The sequence below is a fragment of the Zeus faber genome, assembly GCF_960531495.2.
Source record: "Zeus faber genome assembly, chromosome: 2".
NCBI classification, from domain to species: domain Eukaryota; kingdom Metazoa; phylum Chordata; class Actinopteri; order Zeiformes; family Zeidae; genus Zeus; species Zeus faber.
In genome coordinates, this window is record NC_137189.1 from 46,090,369 (window position 1) to 46,111,208 (window position 20,840).

The 20,840-nt window shown below is 41.2% G+C and overlaps 2 protein-coding genes across 4 annotated transcripts in view; one reads left to right on the forward strand and one right to left on the reverse strand.

Moving 5' to 3' along the window:
• The first annotated feature begins 1,843 nt into the window (after positions 1-1,843).
• LOC307248224 (snake venom 5'-nucleotidase-like) lies at positions 1,844-20,777 on the forward strand. 2 transcript variants are annotated; one of them, XM_080024550.1, is made up of 10 exons: positions 1,844-2,406; positions 8,882-9,104; positions 10,686-10,874; positions 13,090-13,287; positions 13,447-13,601; positions 13,675-13,783; positions 14,531-14,680; positions 15,827-16,027; positions 17,814-17,958; positions 20,240-20,777. In XM_080024550.1, exons 1-10 carry the CDS (start codon positions 2,095-2,097, stop codon positions 20,394-20,396), a joined length of 1,839 nt encoding a protein of 612 aa, XP_079880676.1. In that variant the 5' UTR covers positions 1,844-2,094; the 3' UTR covers positions 20,397-20,777. The 2 variants fall into 2 exon arrangements, with proteins under 2 accessions (XP_079880676.1, XP_079880677.1); XM_080024551.1 differs by lacking the exon at positions 20,240-20,777 and having other exon boundaries at positions 17,814-18,935.
• LOC307248223 (sorting nexin-14-like) overlaps positions 14,582-20,840 on the reverse strand; it is a 34,521-nt gene continuing 28,262 nt past the window's right edge. Inside the window, exons 30-31 of one of the 2 annotated variants that reach the window (XR_013844768.1) lie at positions 16,922-17,658; positions 14,582-14,667 (exon numbers count right to left, since the gene is read on the reverse strand). Coding sequence is in view for 1 of the 2 variants with exons in the window: in XM_080024548.1 (XP_079880674.1) it covers positions 17,644-17,658 (15 nt within the window). In the remaining variant the exon portion in view is untranslated. Of the gene's footprint in view, positions 14,668-16,283; positions 17,659-20,840 lie in introns of those variants that run through there. The other variant, XM_080024548.1, reaches the window with a different exon arrangement.

A 20,840-nucleotide genomic window follows, 5' to 3' on the forward strand; every position in this document is an offset into this window, starting at 1 on the left:
TGTCAAGTCCATCTTCATGGTGACGACACTATTGTGTATTGTATTGCTGATTCGGTACAACTGGCCATGGAGAAGCTGCAACTTTCCCTTGATGCTCTTCAGTAAGCTCTTATTAATAGTAAAATGCTACTCAATGCAAATAAAACAAAATCCATGCTGTTTACTAGAGCCCGAAATATTGATTATAATGGTTTACATATATCTCTCAATGTAAATGGATTTTACATTGAGAGAAGTGGTGGCGTAAGGTAGTTACGACAGGCCCCAGTGCATGCCATTATGACGGGCTGTTGGAGAATTCACTGTGTGGACGGTGTGCTAACCCTGTTCTGCTACAGGAAACAAACTGAGAATATATTAATGGAATCTGTTCTGTAGAATAAAGAGAGATACAGATTCACTTTAAAAGCAATGAACAGCTGTGCACTCTCACCTCGCAACCCTGAGAGGTTGTGTGTCGTTGGTCAGGTGTCATTCACAAGACTATGCCTCCCTAGCACGTCACATCATCTGCATTTTCTATCACAGGGCCCTAGTGCATGCTAGTTACTAGTTATGAAACACACACACACACACACACACACACACACACACACACACACACACACACACCATTAGGCATATACCGGTATAGCTTGTCTTGAAATGTATAGCTAACTTGCTGTCCTAAAATTACCTACTGCATGGTTGTTGATGCACCACTCGGAGCAGCTGCATTGCATAGTTTATGTAGAATAAGCATATTTTAAGCATATCCTTCTGTTATAGATTGCTCCTGACTATTTTACCAAAAAGAAAAAGAAACCACGGCGGAGATTGTTTTTGCCTTTTTCGCCGACATATATAGCAAATGGCACCATTTTCAATTCAACGTGAGTTCTTCTTTGAACACTGTCATATCTCCGAGGTGGCAATCCGAACCACTCACGAGGGCCCGCCCTCCCCTCACCCTGCGGGCCCCAGTGCAGCCGCGCTGCCTGCATTGTCTATATTTAAACCCCCGGAGAGTCACTGAATATAAATATCTTGGTACCAATGAGAAATTTACATTGAAAAACCACAACCTTTGCCGGCAAACTGCGACAAAGGAAATTGGTTTATTTTCTTCGGTTTATCACTGTTGTAGATAATTGATGGAGGACACTGATCTTTGCATCCTGAATGATGCAGTGGGTTGGTGTTCTCAGACAGAGAGGCGTAATAAACATTGGTATCTGCTTATCTTTAAGGCCAAGGCCGGAGAATGACCTCCTTATAAGGCGGGATTGGAACAATGGATCCTATCAAAGTCTTACGCCTAAGGTCCCCCGAGCAGGTCTCCTCTGCACACGGAAAGTCAGCCGTTTATTTTAATGCCCCACCCAGCCTGTCGGGGTGACCTTCGACACGCTGTAAAAAAATAAATTCTCTACTTACATACGGACGTTTTGAAACCATGACCTCAAACCTCCCGAACTCAACTTGTGTTCATTGATGTTATCTGTGTGCAGTCCTTACACCGTGTTTTGGTGCGTTTGTTGCTGCTTGATGTAACCTCGGCATCAGGGGAGGTGGGGGCTGCCCTCAATTGTGTGCCCGAGAATTACAGTAAAAGATGAAAGAAAGAAAGAAAGAAAGAAAGAAAGAAAGAAAGAAAGAAAGAAAGAATGAAAGAAAGAATGAAAGAATGAAAGAATGAAAGAATGAAAGAAAGAATGAAAGAATGAAAGAATGAAAGAAAGAAAGAATGAAAGAATGAAAGAAAGAAAGAATGAACCCCTCCCTCTCTCCCTCTCTCTCTCCTCCCGCACCCCGCAGCGCGCTCTCGCCGGTACGGGTACGCGCATCAGTCAGTCCCATCCAGGCAGCTCGTCAACATGATGCGGCTCGAGCTCCACGTGTGAAGAAACAACAACAGCAACAACAACAACAACAACAACAACAACAACAACAACAACAGCAACAACAACAACAACAACAACAGCAGCAACAACAACAACAACAACAACAACAACAACAACAGCAGCAACAACAACAACAACAACAGCAACAACAACTGAACTGTTGACATCCCTCCACCTCCAGCTCCGACCGGGAGGCGGGTGGGGGGGCGACATGTCGGCGGCGCGCCTTCTGTGCGTGTGCGCGTGCGTGACGGCGTGCGCGTCCTGGGACCTGGTGCTGCTGCACACCAACGACGTGCACGCCCGGGTGGAGGAGACGAGCCGGGACTCGGGGCGCTGCAGCCGCCCGCCCTGCTTCGCCGGGGCGGCCCGGCGCGCCACCAAGGTGCGGGAGGTGCGCGGCGCGGAGCGGGCGGTGCTGCTGCTGGACGCCGGGGACCAGTTCCAGGGGAGCGTGTGGTTCAACTTGTACAAGGGCGGAGAGGCGGCGCACTTCATGAACAAGCTGCAGTACGATGCCATGGTGGGTGGAGGATGTAATTATGAGACTAGTGGAATGTGTTAATTGTACTAGTTTAATGTGTTAATAGCACTAGTTTAATGTGTTAATAGTACTAGTTTAATGTGTTAATAGCACTAGTTTAATGTGTTAATAGTACTGGTTTAATGTGTTAATAGTACTAGTTTAATGTGTTAATTGTACTAGTTTAATGTGTTAATAGCACTAGTTTAATGTGTTAATAGTACTGGTTTAATGTGTTAATAGTACTAGTTTAATGTGTTAATGTGTGTTAGTGGGGATGGTAGCTCAGGCGGTAGAGCTGGTGGTCTAGTGATCTAAAGGTTGCTGGTTCGATCCCAGGCTCCTCCTGCTAGCATGCTGTAGTGTCCTTGAGCAAGACACTTAACCCCTAATTGCTCCTGATGGCTGCGTCCGTCGGTGTTTGAACAATTGTAAGTCGCTTTGGATAAAAGCGTCTGATAAATGACTAAATGTAATGTAATGTAATGTTAATAGTACTGGTTTAATGTGTTAATAGTACTAGTTTAATGTGTTAATTGTACTAGTTTAATGTGTTAATAGCACTAGTTTAATGTGTTAATAGTACTGGTTTAATGTGTTAATAGTACTAGTTTAATGTGTTAATAGTACTGGTTTAATGTGTTAATAGTACTAGTTTAATGTGTTAATAGTACTGGTTTAATGTGTTAATAGTACTAGTTTAATGTGTTAATAGCACTAGTTTAATGTGTTAATAGTACTAGTTTAATGTGTTAATAGCACTAGTTTAAGGTGTTAATAGTACTAGTTTAATGTGTTAATAGTACTAGTTTAATGTGTTAATAGCACTAGTTTAATGTGTTAATAGCACTAGTTTAATGTGTTAATAGCACTGGTTTAATGTGTTGATAGCACTGGTTTAATGTGTTAATAGCACTAGTTTAATGTGTTAATAGTACTGGTTTAATGTGTTAATAGTACTAGTTTAATGTGTTAATAGTACTGGTTTAATGTGTTAATAGTACTAGTTTAATGTGTTAATAGTACTAGTTTAATGTGTTAATAGTACTGGTTTAATGTGTTAATAGTACTAGTTTAATGTGTTAATAGCACTAGTTTAATGTGTTAATAGTACTAGTTTAATGTGTTAATAGCACTAGTTTAAGGTGTTAATAGTACTAGTTTAATGTGTTAATAGTACTAGTTTAATGTGTTAATAGCACTAGTTTAATGTGTTAATAGCACTGGTTTAATGTGTTAATAGCACTGGTTTAATGTGTTAATAGTACTGGTTTAATGTGTTAATAGTACTAGTTTAATGTGTTAATAGCACTAGTTTAAGGTGTTAATAGTACTAGTTTAATGTGTTAATAGTACTAGTTTAATGTGTTAATAGTACTAGTTTAATGTGTTAATAGCACTAGTTTAATGTGTTAATAGCACTGGTTTCATGTGTTAATAGCACTAGTTTAATGTGTTAATAGTACTGGTTTAATGTGTTAATAGTACTGGTTTAATGTGTTAATAGTACTAGTTTAATGTGTAAATAGTACTGGTTTAATGTGTTAATAGTACTAGTTTAATGTGTTAATAGCACTAGTTTAATGTGTTAATAGTACTAGTTTAATGTGTTAATAGTACTAGTTTAAGGTGTTAATAGTACTAGTTTAATGTGTTAATAGCACTGGTTTAATGTGTTAATAGTACTAGTTTAATCTGTTAATAGCACTAGTTTAATGTGTTAATAGTACTAGTTTAATGTGTTAATAGTACTTGTTTAAACTGTTAATAGTACAAGTTTAATGTGTTAATAGCACTACTTTAATGTGTTAATAGTACTCGTTTAATATGTTAATAGTACTCGTTTAATCTGTTAATAGTACTAGTTTGATCTGTTAATAGTACTAGTTTAACGTGTTAATAGTTCTAGTTTAATCCGTTGATAGTACTAGTTAACTATGTTATTAGTATTAGTTTGTTGTGTTATTAGTAATAGCTGAATTTGTTAATAGCACTAGTTTAATGTGTTAATAGCACTAGTTTAATGTGTTAATTGTACGAGTTTAATGTGTTAATTGTACTAGTTTAATGTGTTAATAGCACTAGTTTAATGTGTTAATAGTACTAGTTTAATGTGTTAATAGCACTAGTTTAATGTGTTAATAGTACTCGTTTAATATGTTAATAGTACTCGTTTAATCTGTTAATAGTACTAGTTTGATCTGTTAATAGTACTTGTTTAATGTGTTAATAGTTCTAGTTTAATCCGTTGATAGTACTAGTTTACTATGTTATTAGTATTAGTTTGATGTGTTATTAGTAATAGCTGAATTTGTTAATAGCACTAGTTTAATGTGTTAATTGTAAGAGTTTAATGTGTTAATTGTACTAGTTTAATGTGTTAATAGCACTAGTTTAATGTGTTAATAGTACTAGTTTAATGTGTTAATAGCACTAGTTTAATGTGTTAATAGTACTTGTTTAATCTGTTAATAGTACTAGTTTGATCTGTTAATAGTACTTGTTTAATGTGTTAATAGTTCTAGTTTAATCTGTTTATAGTACTAGTTTACTATGTTATTAGTATTAGTTTGATGTGTTATTAGTCATAGCTGAATTTGTTAATGGCACTAGTTTGATGTGTTAATAGTACTAGTTTAATGTGTTAATAGTACTCGTTTAATATGTTAATAGTACTAGTTTAATCTGTTAATAGTACAAGTTTGATCTGTTAATAGTACTTGTTTAATGTGTTAATAGTTCTAGTTTAATGTGTTAATAGTACTAGTTTAATCTGTTAATAGTACTAGTTTAATGTGTTAATAGTACTTGTTTAATGTGTTAATAGTTCTAGTTTAATGTGTTAATAGCACTAGTTTAATGTGTTAATAGTACTAGTTTAATGTGTTAATAGTACTTGTTTAATCTGTTAATAGTACTCGTTTAATGTGTTAATAGCACTAGTTTGATCTGTTAATAGTACTTGTTTAATGTGTTAATAGTTCTAGTTTAATCTGTTGATCGTACTAGTTTACTATGCTATTAGTATTAGTTTGATGTGTTATTAGTAATAGCTGAATTTGTTAATAGCACTAGTTTAATGTGTTAATAGTACTAGTTTAATGTGTTAATAGCACTAGTTTAATGTGTTAATAGTACTAGTTTAATGTGTTAATAGTACTCGTTTAATCTGTTAATAGTACTAGTTTGATCTGTTAATAGTACTAGTTTAATCTGTTATTGGTACTAGTTTAATGTGTTAATAATACTAGTTTAATGTGTTATAAGTACTAGTTTAATGTATTAATACTACTTGTGTAATCTGTTATTATAACTAGTTTACTTTGTTATCAGTACTAGTTTACTCTGTTACAAGTCCTAGTTTAATCTGTTTTTAGTACTTGTTTAATTTGTTATAAGTACTAGTTTACTGTATTATTAGTACTCGTTTACTTTATTAGTACTAGCTTAATGTGTTATTAGCACTAGTTTACTTCGTTATAAGTACTAGTTTACTTTGTTATTAGTACTTGTTTACTCTGTTATTAGTACTAGTCCAATCGGTTGTTAGTACTAGATCAATGTGTAATTTGAAGTAGTTTAATATGTTATTAGTACTTGTTAGAAGTGTTATTAGTACTACTTTACTCTGTTATAAGTACTAGTTTACTTTGTTACAAGTACTAGTTTACTGTTATTAATACTAGTTTACTCTGTTAATAGTACTAGTTTAATCTGTTATAAGTACTAGTTCAATGTGTTCTTAGTACTAGTTTACTTTGTTATTAGTACTAGTTTACTCTGTTATTAGTACTTGTTTAATTTGTTATAAGTACTAGTTTACTCTGTTATTAGTACTTGTTTCATCTGTTATAAGTACTAGTTTACTGCGTTATTAGTACTAGTTTACTTTATTGGTACTAGCTTAATGTGTTATTCATACTAGTTTAATCTGTTATAGATACTAGTTTACTCTGTAATTAGTACTAGTTGACTTTATTAGTACTACTTAAATTTGTTATAGGTACTCATTTACTTTGTTATTAGTACTCTATTAGTACAAGTAACATACATTATTTGTCACATACATATACATACAGTCATACACGTATGCAGTAAAATGTCTTGACACCCGGTGATTAGAGCCTCTAGCAGAACCTCCAGTGAACAGGCGGCTGACAGGCGGCTGACAGGCGGCTGACAGGCGGCTGACAGGCGGCTGACAGGCGGCTGACAGGCTGCTGACAGGCTGCTGACAGGCTGCTGCTCATCTCAAACTGCTGCAAAATGTCCTCACACAAATTAACAAATTAATGAAATAATGTTACATCATGAGCAACATGCCAGGACTTGTACGCTTTGTGACATGCCAGGACTTCTATATTAGTACCAGTTTACTCTGTTATTAGTACTGGTTTAATGTGTTAATAGCACTAGTTTAAGCTGTGATTAGTACTAGTTTACTCTGTTATTAGTACTAGTTTAATCTGTTATTAGTACTAGTTGACTTTGTCATAAGTACTAGTTCACTCTGTTATTAGTACTAGTTTATTTTGTTGTTAGTACTAGTTTACTTTGTTATTAGTTGAAGTTTAATTTGCTATTTGTACCAGTTTACTTTGTTATTAGTATGAGTTAACTTTGTCATTAGTACTAGTTCACTCTGTTATATTATGAGTAGTGATAGTACTTTTTATTATTATTTTTGCATTTAATTAGTTCATATGGTTTTTTTTGTCACTGACAGGGTTTAAAAATAAATATCCAGTTTATTTGTCGACCAGTAATATATTACATAATATTATGTTTTACAGTATCAAAACTTTTTTTTATTGTACGTATAATGTAGTACATCATCCTAACTCCTACATTAGAGGGATGAAATATGTAGCAGGAAGGATGAGGCACTAGGACCTGGGGGATCAAAATGACTGGGAGGGCCTGCTTGGTTTTAATTAGCACATTAGTTATTATATATTATAGATATTTTATTTAGAGAAGTCCTTCATGCTTCGACCCTCTGTGGTGGTATAGATTTCCCCGTTTCACTGTTTGTTTGTTTGTTTTCTTTACGCCCAATTCATTTTGTTTCATTATTTCATACTGGCAGCTCATAGAATTTAGGCAAATTAAAACGACAGTGTTGCTTCAAAACGCTTGAAACAAACTGTAATAAATCGTGATATTGGCTGTAGAGTGGAATATTGTCCAGTTTTATACTGATATGCTCTATTTGACAATAATCCTATGGTCCATCCGAAAAAATCAACCAATCAATTGATTACGAAAACGATCTTTAGTTGAGGGAAAAATCTTCCTGTAAAGCCTGAAATGGTCTGGTTGACGGACGCTCTGCAAAGCTTCGATCAGCACATTGGACTTGAATACAGGAGCTTCCCCTCCAGAACAAACGATGAATTAGGAATTTTGTAACGGAGCAGGTGCTTCAAACACTCGGTTTGGAACTGTGGGGGGAAAAAAAACACCCACAGAGCTGACATCTTGAAAAGAAGAACTGAAATACATCAAAACCTCAGTGATGTACGGGGATCGAAAGAAGACTTTCAAACTTCCCCAAATGAGAGATTCAGAGTCTAACATGTTCCCAACAAGCAAATAATAGTTCATCCATCCAACCATCAACCATCCATCCATCCATCCATGCAACCATCCATCTATCTAACCATCAATCCAGCCACCCATATCCATGCAACCGTCCATCTAGCCAACCATCAAACTTTCCATCTAATCATCCATCCGTCAATCAAACCATTCACCTTTGCAACATCCAACCATTCATCCAATCATGCATCCATCCATCCAACCATTCATACATACATCCAACCATCCATCCATCCATCAATCCAACCATACATATCCATCCAACCATCCATCTAGCCAACCATCAAACCTTCTATCCAATCATCCATCCGTCAATCAAACCATCCATCTTTGCAATATCCAACCATTCATCTGTCTATCAAACCATCCATCCAATCATGCATCCATCCATCCAGCCATTCATCCATACATCCAACCATCCATCCGTCCAACCATCCATCCGGCTGTCCAACCATCCATCCATCCATCCAACCATCCATATCCATGCAACCATCCATCTAGCCAACCATCCATCTTTGAATCCAATCATCCATCCATCAATCAAAGCATCTATCTTTGCAACATCCAACCATCCATCCATCTATCAAACCAACCATCCAGCATGCATCCATCCAACCATCCATCAACCATCCATCCAACCATCCATATCCATGCAACATCCATCTAGCCAACCATCCATATTTCCATCCAATCATCCATTCATCAATCAAACCATCCAACTTTGCATTATCCAACCATTCATCCATCTATCAAACCATCCATCCATCTTTCCAACCATCCATCCATGCATCCAAACAACACTTGAATTACTTCAAATGTTGTCGTTAACGTCTTTAACTTCTTCATTGCATCCGTTTGTGCTTTTCTTCCCAAGGCATTGGGGAACCATGAGTTTGACAACGGTGTGGAGGGTCTGCTTCAGCCGTTCCTCCGGGAAGTTAAATGCCACGTCCTCAGTGCCAACATCCGGTCCGATCCCTCGCAGGTCCCTAAACTGCAGGGCCACTACCTGCCCTACACCATCCTCAAAGTGGACAACCAGCAGGTGGGCGTCGTGGGATACACCTCACAGGAGACCCCCGCCCTGTCGCAGCCCGGTAACTACACCTGGATGCTACGTCTGTCTGCCTGCCTGTCCGTATCTCAGACCGTCTACCATCTCAGTGGCTCTATATTGGTTTCTGTGCCTCTGTGTGGAATTGTCCTCAAGGGTTTAGTTTGTTTCTAAGGCTACAGGTATCCCGCCTTAAAGACCTGCTGCCGATTTCACTTCCAGCGGTCACCCTAAAATGCTGTGATTCGCAACACCATGGCATGAGCAGTAAAGCAGAAGCAGATTCTCCTCAACACGAGGGTACCTCGTATCTTTGGTAATCGGGAGAGAAAAGTGAACGCAATAATCACTGAAATGAAAGCAGTTGAGGCGTTTATTTTGTAGATCCTTCTGATCCGGTCAGCACTGGATCAGAGCAGCAGCCCTGTATCTACCAGTCCAGGAGGGGGGTCAAGGCCTCATTGACACCCTCATTCAGGGTCACGGCATTCGACCTCCAAACCGCGCAGAGGCTGATGTACAGTTTTGGACTGCGTTGGCTGGACACAAGGAAGGTGCTGCTCAGGCGGGCGGGACGCCTCTCTTATGACAAGCAGCTGTTACTGCTGTGGACCGAGGGGATGGACTTAACAGGGCTGAATCCCTTCTATCAGTCAGTGCTGCAGTCATGGCAGGTTTTTAAGTCCACCGTGACACCACAATTACCCCTGGGATGTGGCTGTTTGGGGAGCCTTTGTTTGGGGACCCACTGCTGGACTCTGGGCTCCTTTCCTCCTCCAGCCTGCGCTCCAGCTTGCACAGGGCTGGGTGCGTCAAGTTGGGTCATCTGCTGAAGGCATCCGTGGAGCAGCTCATGGAGACAACAGGCATCAGATCCTCCAGACTGCTGCACAGGTTGGTGGATGAAGTCTGTGCTTCCCTGCCAGTGCCCTATAGGGCTTTTATGGAGAACCGTACTCTGTCTGACCAATTGGACGATGAGTGTGAGTATGTGTGTCCTTCGCTAATGGTCTCTCCTGCTGTGCAGTGGGAGGAGGAGCAGGACAGCCTCCTGACTTTTGCTACTCCCAAGCTGGGGGGATTTGAGGCAGTGGGCAAGAAAGCCCTTTGGCCCCGGAGCATCCCCTGATGGCCGCTGGTTATCTCTGCACAAGCCTCCCGTCGACAAACGGATGGGCGACATCCAGTGGAGGATCGTGCACGGGGCGGTAGCCATAGCCACAGCCACAGCCTCTCTCTCTCTCTCTCTCTCTCTCTCGCCCTCTCTCTCTCACTCTCTCTCTCTCTCTCTCTCTCTCTCTCTCTCTCTCTCTCTCTCTCTCTCTCTCTCCTGGTTCCTTCTTTCAAACACCAGTCTGCCTCTCCTTGCGTTGTCTGTCTCACTTGCTGTGGGTCTTCTGAACACAGTTAGTCAAGTTCTTGGTCTGGATGTCAGTGCGTCTCTCTCTGGTCGACCTTTCTCAGAAAACCTCTCTCTTTGAGTTGTCATGTCTATCGGCCTGTCTATCTGTCCCATCTGCCGGTTTGTCTGGTCCCCGACACTGATTCCACCGTTTGACATCTTTAAGTCGGATTTGTCATTGGGGAACAGGGGACCTCATTGCTCCAAATCCTCTTCCCCCAGGACCCCACCTGCGGTTCGAGGACGAGGTGTCGGCCCTGCAGCTGCAGGTGGACAAGCTGCTGACCTTGGGCGTCAACAAGATCATTGCTCTGGGACACTCGGGCTTCGAGGTGGACCAGGAGATCGCCAAGAAAGTCCGGGGTGTGGACGTGGTGGTCGGGGGACACACTAACACCTTCCTCTACACAGGTACGAGTAGGACATACTACCAACTAGTACAATTCGTATTAGTAGCACTCTTACTGCATTGGTCAGGCTTCTAATACACATATATAAATATAGGTTATAAAACACCTCTTCTACCACTAATAGAACTCCTGTAACTACTACTGCTACTAGAAGCACTACTATAATAACTACTCCTACTAAAGCTACTGCAGTAGAAGTGATAGTTGGCTCAGTGAGATATATTTATTCCCAGAGAGGGGAACTTAACTAACTAAAAGCCAAAGAAATTACAATAAAATGCTGAAAAAGTGATTTGGTTGGTTGGCTTGTTGCTCTTTGCCCTTTTTGTCCATTTGCCAGGTACTCCAACCTGGTTTTATTTGATAGTATTTAATTTGTCAGTTTATTTTTCTGTTAATTGTTCCTGGTAAAACCTGTGGTGGCATTCTCTCAATGTCTCTCAATGTGATAAAAATCCTCGTTTGTCTGAGGATCTTTGGGCTTTTCATCATTAGACTGTGGAGCCTCTGACCGACAGGCTGCTTAGAGATTTTAACCAAAGACTTTCTTTCTCTATTTCTGTTCTCTGGTCTTTGTCTTTTCTTTCATTGCGTTGTCTTTATTGCTTTAGTTATGGCTCGTTTACGTTCATAAAGTCATGTTAATTGTCCCTTCTTTTTGCATTCCTGCATTATTAGTTCAAGTTGAAGTTCAAGTTCAAGTTCAAGAGAATATTTGTCACATACATACACATTTTATCCTATAGTTATGATTTTCTCATGATTTTTGATGTGAACTGACTGTTCACTGTGAACTTCTTCATTTCATCACTGATGTATTATTGAGTATAATGGGCAATTATTACATGTTCTTTTTGAGTCCCCCAAATTCTTGTTAAGCCTGGTTCACTTCGTCCCATCAGGTCTCGTCTCACCACCCAACAATATCTGAAAAAAACAAAAAAATCTGTACATTTTAAAGGACTGGGTGTTATATCGTTATAATGTCGCTTTCGTGATATGAGACTATACATCGTCTGGGATTTTGGTTGTAATAAAGCGCTATAGTTAAAGTTTGTCCCTACGGCTGTTCTAGACATTCTTACCTGCTTGGTTATAATATCCTACTACTAGTGATCGTTTCTCAAATATAATATTTGTTGTGTGATAATGTATTTTCATCCCCAAAATATCATGAAAATTATCAATATCAAGGTGTCAGTCAAGTGGCGTGATATCTGATTTTGTCAGTCTACTTTTTAACCTTTATTATTTATTTATTATGTTGGCAGAATTCAAACCGTTGATGTGTTCCGTTGCCTCCTCTAGTTTAGTAGTTACTTAACAGTTACTGTTGTTTATTGTTCTTTTTGAGTTGAGGCACCCTGCCAGTCTCCTGGTGTGTATTTTATTGTGGTTTGGGATAAAATAGACTGGCCACAACTAAATATGGCTGCACTGGAAAAATAAGGTAAACAGAATTGAACCGTCACACTGTGGTGGAAAATAAGTGTGGTAACACACTCGCCAACAGCTATTTCCAAAAAAAACCCCACACTGTTGTCACCAAACCCAGAGTTTAAATCATCACCGCAGACGTGATTCCTGACTCATGTGTGGGAATGTTAAAAAGTTCTGCACTGGCTTTAGACAAACTGAGCCAAGGCTTGGCGCGGTGGAGACTACGTGGCAGCTTGATGAGAACCAGTTTTATTCTGCTTCCTTCCATTGAAGCCAGGGCTTAAGGGTCACAAGACAAGACAAGACTGTCTTTCCCCGGTGTTTGACTTTAATTGACTGTTTTATCGTCCATTGTGAAACACAGGACTGAACCATTGACATTCAGTCAAACTGGTTAAACTGACGGACATGCACCACTTATTACTAAAAAAAGTTATGGTGCAGATATTAATAAAAACAGAAAAGGATCCTGGCAATCCATTACCAACACATAATACCAATTCATAATGATGGTACTAATGATGGTATTGGTATTTATTTTGTGAGATTTGGACCTTTTGTCAGCACGATTGAAGTTGAATGTTACACCACAGGCAGATAAAGTGTGTACAACTTTTTTTTTGCTATAAAAACCCCTGATTTAGGCTTTTATGATCCTCATCACTGATTGCCTTTATCCATCTTTACGGTTGCTCAAAACACTTTTCTGCCGTCTTCCCTATTGTTCTAAGTATCTCCACCTTGATGACCCCTTCTCCCTTGTTGCTTCCCACTAGGACCCCCTCCCTCTTCCGAGGTCCCCGCCGGGCCCTACCCCTTCATGGTCCGGTCAGACGATGGGCGCGACGTCCCCGTAGTGCAGGCCTACGCCTTCGGGAAATACTTGGGTTTCCTCAAGGTGACCTTCGACGAAGAGGGAAACGTGTTGAAGTCCACGGGAAACCCCATCCTGCTGGACAGCTCTGTCCCCCCGGGTAGGACGCGGCGGCTGCTTCATTAGGACATTCTGTGGTTTTCCTAACTTTTCTACGCACACAGGACAATTTCCAGGACAAACCCTCCCACCCTCCAAACGGGAGTGTTTTTCGAGAGAAGCAGACAGATGACGATCTTACGCGTTGTCCCCCGTCTAGATCCCGAAATCGCTGCCGAGGTGGAGGAGTGGAAGAAGAACCTGGGCAACTACTCGAGCCAGTATGTGGGGAAGACCCTGGTCTACCTGAACGGGACCTTCGAGGAGTGCCGCTTCCGCGAGTGCAACCTGGGAAACCTGATCTGCGACGCCATGGTGAGGAGGTTCAGTGCTTCATGTCACGTGATGGGATGTGGAGCGTCTGGCTGATGGGATGTTCTCCACGCAGATCCACAACAACATCAAGTTCGCTGATGAACTCCAGTGGAACCACGTGGGGTCCTGCATCCTCAACGGAGGATCCATCCGCACGTCCATCGACGAGCAAAGTCGAAACGGTGTGTCTGCAACTCCATCATATCAATATATCGACATATAGAATCTATGAAGAATCTATGATGTAATGTCTTTGTCATGTATACTGCTCTCTTTGCACTGGGATAAGGGGGAATGAAAACAGGGCATAACTAGGTTTCAATTTTGACCGATTAAAGCAGTGGTTCTCAACGTAAGGTCCGGGGACCCCCAGCAGGAGTCCTTCAACAGCTTCTAGGGGGTCACCAACAAGATGTTAGCACCGTTAGAGGATCTACAATTATGATCGTTTTGATCCTGTTATCCCTATAACCATAGTATAAAGTGGTATGGAAGTTTGGACTATCACATCTCACAATGAAGAACCTTCTCAGATTGGGGTTTGTGGCCTAAAATGTGTATCAAACTGAGGCTCCTTGATATGAGAGGTTGAGAACCCCTGGATTACAGGATAGGTTCACGTAAAATCGGCAAAACCATTCTAAATGGTAGCAATGTTCTTGAATTAGTGCGCTTTATGGTGGGAAAAAGCTCCCACCCTAAAGTGCACCAATTCAAGATGCATGATTGATAATGTTAATTCAAAAGTTATTGGATATGTAATTATGATGTTAGTACTTTTCTTTGTAAGCAGGCTGACATTTTTCAATTACTCACAATCTTCACGACAAATGTTGAAAAACGTGTTATTTGTTGTATTTATTTTAATTTCAAGGTAGTCATTGATTCCTAGCAGCATTAATACAGGTTGTGTCTGTGGCCGTGTGCAGGCTCCATCACCATGGAGGACCTGATCGCCGTCATGCCGTTTGGGGGAACCTTCGACCTGGTCCAGGTCCGGGGCTCCACGCTGAGCAAGGCCTTCGAGCACTCGGTCCAGAGATACGGCAGCGCCAGGGGGGAATTCCTGCAAGTGTCCGGTACGTGGGACAAGTGTTTCCGTTATCCGGTAATTAAAATCAGTTTAAGTCCCACATAAATCTTTCCAGTCATTATGTCCGGTGGAAATAATTCCCTACCAGGACAATTTGAATTAGTGCTGGGTGGATCATTTCAATAAAAAAGTCCGCAGATCTGTTCATTACCATGCTCGGCGAGTTTCAACGGGAAGCCAATCAGTTTGGACGATCTAACACTGATCTGAAAGCTTCACCTTTGACAAATTACATTTTTCGATATAGAACCGCCCCCTCCCTCGTGGATAGGTTGTGCTTGTAAACACAGTAGACACAGAGCGGAGACAGAGCGCAGCATCTAGAACTCTGTGAGCAGAAACAGAAGATGAAGTGTCGTTGGGACACATACATTCATAGTTTGGCGTTTTTTGGGGATATTTCCGGAAGTTCCGACCCAAAGCAGACGGTAAATATTCATTGTGTAAACTATGTTGACGGGACCACAAACTTTATTCATTAAAACCTATGTGGCAGTCTTGCCTACCACGTGCCAACCAAGTGGCATGTTCAGGGCCCTCCAGCACAAAAACACAGAGAGGTAGAAAACTCACAAGTGGACACAGGTTATGACAGGGCTCCTCTCTCCTAAGTGTGTGTGGGGATGGGGGTTTTACCTGTTGCTGGTTATACCAACGAACGAGGAACAGGTATGCAGCCACTCTGATCCTGGGCCCCAATTACCTAGACCCAGGTCACAACCTACTTGCCATATTTATTTTGTTTTTGATTTGATCAAAATTGTATTTTAGTGAACTGTTGATCAAAGCAGCTGAACTTGTTAAATTATTTGATTTAAAGTTTTAATATTCCTAATTTTTATTAATATATTTTAAAAATGTTGTTTACTGACAGGATTTGTTTTATTTTGAATATTCAATAAAAAATATAAATCAGCTCAATAAACACCGATAATATTTGACCGGAATGTCTCCCATTTGTCCGGGAAATTGAAATCTTCCAGGACACGTTGAGCGGCACCAATTTTTTCTAATGGAAACTCTGTGTGGGACATCAGAAACGTCGGCGTGCCGTAGGGTCATAAGGTCATAAGGTCTTAAGGCCGATCCACCGCTCCCACAGAAAAGGCCTGAGCTGCGTGTCTCCCCGCAGGGTTCCGGGTGGAGTATGACCTGTCCCAGGCCCCGGGGCAGCGGCTGAGGAGCGTTAGGGTCCTGTGCACCGAGTGCCGGGTCCCCCGCTACGAGCCCCTGCAGGCAGACAAGGTCTACAAGGTGGTGCTGCCCTCCTACCTGGTGACGGGCGGGGACGGCTTCTCCATGATCAAAGAGGAGAACCTGAAGCATGACAGCGGTGAGTCTCAAGAAATTCAAACAACATGCGAAAAAGAAAACGCAAAATGTGACATCCCTGGCCGGTTGAAAGGGTTAAATGTCGCCAAACCTTCTGAAACGGGAACCTTAGTGGCCCCTCAAATAGTTCTTTGATCCTTCCCCGCCGCATAGAGGAAGCGTGGAAGACGCAACACGTGCAACTGTTAGGTTTGATCAAACAGAAATAAGTCACATCGGTCGCTGGATTTCGGGTTTCGTTTTTCTCGGTTTCTCTTGTGTTAGATCAACTGGGTTAGCGGTTTTTCAAAGTGGTGTTTAGTCAAGATACTGTTTTTTATTGTCAAACGCACAACAACCCAAACAGTATCAGTCATTGCTGGCCATGACATTCATTTGTTCCGAGCTCCCTTAGACAATGCAGGTAAGTAAAATAAACAGTCAAAGTGAAAAGTATAAAGTAATACAAAAGTAAAAACAGTAATAATAAATAATAAAAATATTTAAAAGTATATATAAAAAGTATTCACGTATTAATAAAAGCTAAATCTATATCTCTATATATATATATATATATATATATCTAAGAATGGTGTAGTGTCAACATCCCATTTGGCTCGTGCACCTGCGGACATGCTCCGTCTCTCATTTGGAAACCAGTAAAGTTCGATTTTCATTTAATTTTGGAAGTTTTGACTGGGCTATTTTGGAAAACAGAAAAAGGTTTTTGAGAACCTTTTGAATAGGCCATTACAAAAAAAAAAGATATTTGATTTTACTGTTAACACGGAGACAGTTCGTCGTTTAGTCATCACTAAACTTAGTGTTTGTACATGTTTTTAAATAGCATAAATGGACTGTAAATCGCAATAACAAAAACGCATAATAAAAAAAAATTTCAGGGGACAGTGCTCACCCAGAGGGCCGACCACAGCTCGCCAACTCCAAGTCGGTTCAGAGCCGGGAGAGCTGCAGTCGACTCCGCAGAGGCCTGGCTAACCTCAGCTCACACTGCATTTGTTTGGCAGCAGATCTTGATCGCCCCAATAAGTGATGCAGCCGGTTAAGATACTCTCAGCGGTGCATGGATAGAAGTCGCAGAGTACCCTGGAGTCCAATGCCGAACTGCCTCAGCCTGCGGTCGAAGGAAGAAGAGCCGCAGTCACGCCGCCGTGACGATGATGCAAGTGTGACGGGACCAGGACAGGACCACGCTGATGTGGACCCCCAAGGAACCTGAAACTGACGACTCTCTCGACTGCGGCCCCATTGATGTGAATCGGGGCGTGCTCTCCTTCCTGCGGCTTCCTGTAGTCCACAAAAAGCTCCTTTGTTTTGCTGTCGTTGAGATGGAGGTTCTTATCCTGGTACCATGATGTCAGGGCTCTCACCACCTCTCTGTAGGTGTGACTGTGGTGTGGTCAGCAAATTTTATGATGGTGTTGAACGCAGTCGTGAGTGAACAGGGAGTATAGGAGGGGGCTGAGCACACAGCCATGGGGGGCTACAATGCTGAGGGTCAGTGTGGAGGAGGTGGTGGTGCCCATTTGCATAGCCTGGGATCTGCCTGTCAGGAATTCCAGGATCCAGCTACACAGGCCTGTGTTGAATCCCAGGTCCCGGAGCTTGATGATGAGCTTAGAGGGCACGTTCCTGCTTCCCGGCCCCAGATAAAACAGAGTGAATGGAAAACAGATTAAACTTTCTTACAAAGCACAACAGCTTCTGTACATTTTCAGCTGCAGGAAGGCATTTTAATGACCATCATATAAACAATCTATTCTGTCTTCTTTGTGCCTCTGCTCTAGGGGATTTGGACATTGCTGTCGTGGCCAACTACATCAGCGAGCGGCAGAAGGTTCACCCCTCGGTGGAGGGACGCATAGTCTTCAGCTCGGCGTGTGCACGAAGCGTGCACGGCACCCTACTGCTCTGGATGCTCTACGGCAGCCTGTAAGGACAAGCTCAGCCACGTACCAGAAGAAGACAGAGAAGCAGATTTCCACAGGATTGGACCGGGCTTTTGCTATTTTTTGTAATTGAGGCAAAAACGGGTCCAGTACATGATATACTGTATGTTGTTGTTTTTTTTAATCATTACATTTCCCTTAAAGGAGATCATCTGATTGCTGCTGTGAATGGAGGCTGAGTTTAACGTTAACCGGTATTTAGGTGTCAAAGGTTGACTAAATGTGAAAGCAGCGCTTTCAGATACCCAGCTCAAACTGCTCAAGATTTGACAATTGTATTATACATGATTTAAGATGATTTAGGATTACATATTTGATAGTCATATTTTCATTATCTAATCTAATCGAAGGGATAATGTGAGGGATTATTCAATCTTGTACACAATTTCCGACCTCTATATTCACTTCAAATGGTTTACAAATGCACAAAGGTCAAATTCCACATGCAATGACTTCAAACATGGACTGCGTGTAGATATTTCTTACTTAAAAGGACGTTGTTGATGATTAGGTCACGAATCCTTGTTATTGCAAAGGAACCGAGGAGTGCTCCTTCGTGGGAATTCCTAAAGTGACGATACAAACCAGCTTGGAACATAACAAACCAGTCTAACCCTAACCTTGCAGACAGCATAGTTACACACAGAGTGTTTGTTTATTAAATTGACTGTCATATATTCAGTGCTTTTATTTTGATATCGCACACCATTTACAGGATATGTATTTCACCCCCAGGCCCTAATTAAAATGTTTGTTTTCCATCATTTAACAGTTCTTAGAACAACCTCGCTAAACTCTTTACTGCAGCTTCTCACTGGGCTTCCATGCAGTGCAATGGGGCAAATTATGTTCAAAAACGGGATGCTCACTATCTGTCAATCTTTATTTCTTTTAAGACTGTATTCATTTTTGAATCTATTGATTTTTTTCTGCACAGCTGCAAATAAACCCTTTTGGCTACATCCGCATCAACCTGAGACTAGAAACAGGAAGTTAAGTAAGGGTCTACAGATGCTGTTATTATAAACATAAAACATGTGTGACTATAATGGGAATTTCCCATTTTCAAAAAGGAGCTCTAACAGTTTTACATTCTTAGACCCCGGTTTTAACCAGGCCTAGGTTAAAAAATAGGGAATCGATCCTTTTATTCAGAAACGGTGATCAATTGTACTAGTTTCTTTCAATGTGGCGAGAGAACCACGCTAAATAAACACACTGTGAAATGAACAAATTTATTAACAAAGTCAAATAAAAACAAAGCCGCATGGGAGAAATGGACCGGGTTCCACTGAATGACAAAGAATGAGCGGTAGAAGCCCTCATTCCTTGTCATTCCTTGTCATTCCTTGTCATTCCTTGTCATTCCTTACATTGTGCACAGTATGTCCTAGATCTCTAGTTCTCTAGATGCACCTGGGTGCAGCAATGAGCCTTAGACTGAAAGTGCTTATTACAGTGGCCACTGTGGGCCAAGTGGTGTTTTTGGGCAATCCCTTAGCTTTGTCCAAACTATGTTCATGTTCCTGTGGACATGCACAGTTTGTGTCATTCAGACTTATGGTTCATGAGAAGAACATTTTTGAAGGCGTTTCAAAAATTTAAAATGGCGGAAAATAATTACAGGCGGACATTAGAGGTCCCAATTGCAAAGTTGTTCAGAATGTCCAGCTGCATGTGTATTAAGTTTCACTTTACTGGGTCAAACGTGGTAGCAATGAGCCTTTGACTTAGAATGCACGTTGTAGCGCCCCCGATGGGCCAATCAGTGCCATTGTTTGTGTCCAGCTTACGCCTGGCCTGGACTATAGGAGTGCCGAAATGAACAGAAAGTTACCAATGTATGGATGAGTTATTGGAATTGGTCCAATAACTCATCCATACCTTGGTAACAGGAGAAAAATAAATAATAATAGGAATTCCAGCCAGGATACAACAGGATTCACTGCTTTGCAGTGGCACCCTCATCATGTCATCTTTCACGGGTTATTTAGTAAACATCTGTCCGTGTGTTTACTTCTCTTTTCTTTTTCCTGTTCAACCTCGGTATTTAAATTGATATTTGACCTCCGTTTGATGGGCATGGTGATAAACTGAGCTTTGTAGAGCGTTAAATATTTACACCGGTCATCTTGAGAGCCTGTAAGTCGTGCTGCGTGCTTTGCCATCTGCATGTAAACTGCCTGGTCCAGGTTTGAACACGGCGACAGGCTGGAATGAGGCTTTATTCCAAAACTGCCAACAGTTTTGCTTTGTGTTGGCAGGCATCTCCTATATGGAGCAGCATCATGGAGCTCTGACCAGGAAGCCCCAAAACAACCCCGATATCGAGCAGGAGGAACGGGTAACCCAAGTGGGCCGAGCACTATTTCCCTGGGAGGTCGTTCTTTCCTCCAGCCACACTCACCGGCGCCAATCTGAGGCCTAATGGGTAAAAAAAAACAAAAAACAAAAAAAACGTCCTGGGTGCGAGAACAAGGAGCTCTCTGTGAGTTGGGCGAGACCCCAAACAGCACGCTCCTTTCTTCCCAGGAACCAAACATTCACAGAACATCCGTTTCTGCCTGAGCTGGCAGCTGCTCGGGCAAGCATCGGCCAAATGCCCTAAAAATGCCCACGCAGCAGCGCCAAGAGCAATTCCTCCCCCAGCGCCTTGTTTTCGATGTGCACGGATTAGCAGCGCGACCATCGGACATGGACCTCGCTGGGAGTTCAATATCGGATATCAGTGAACATCCGTGTGGCTGCACTCACCTGGGATGGACCCTAAATACCCTGTATTTTTATACTGTCTTTTCATTTGTCAACAAATTAAACAGTTTTTACAAATGATGAACCTGATTTTGTCATTTAAGGAACTTACAG

What these genes read in the sequence shown, in the direction of transcription:
- LOC307248224 (XM_080024550.1), top strand. Translation starts at nt 2,095, where the DNA reads ATGTCGGCGGCGCGCCTTCTGTGCGTGTGCGCGTGCGTGACGGCGTGC. An exon ending in GGACAGCTCTGTCCCCCCGG is followed by an intron (nt 13,288 to 13,446) that starts GTAGGACGCGGC and finishes TCCCCCGTCTAG; the next exon opens with ATCCCGAAATCGCTGCCGAG. An exon ending in GAACCTGAAGCATGACAGCG is followed by an intron (nt 16,028 to 17,813) that starts GTGAGTCTCAAG and finishes CCTCTGCTCTAG; the next exon opens with GGGATTTGGACATTGCTGTC.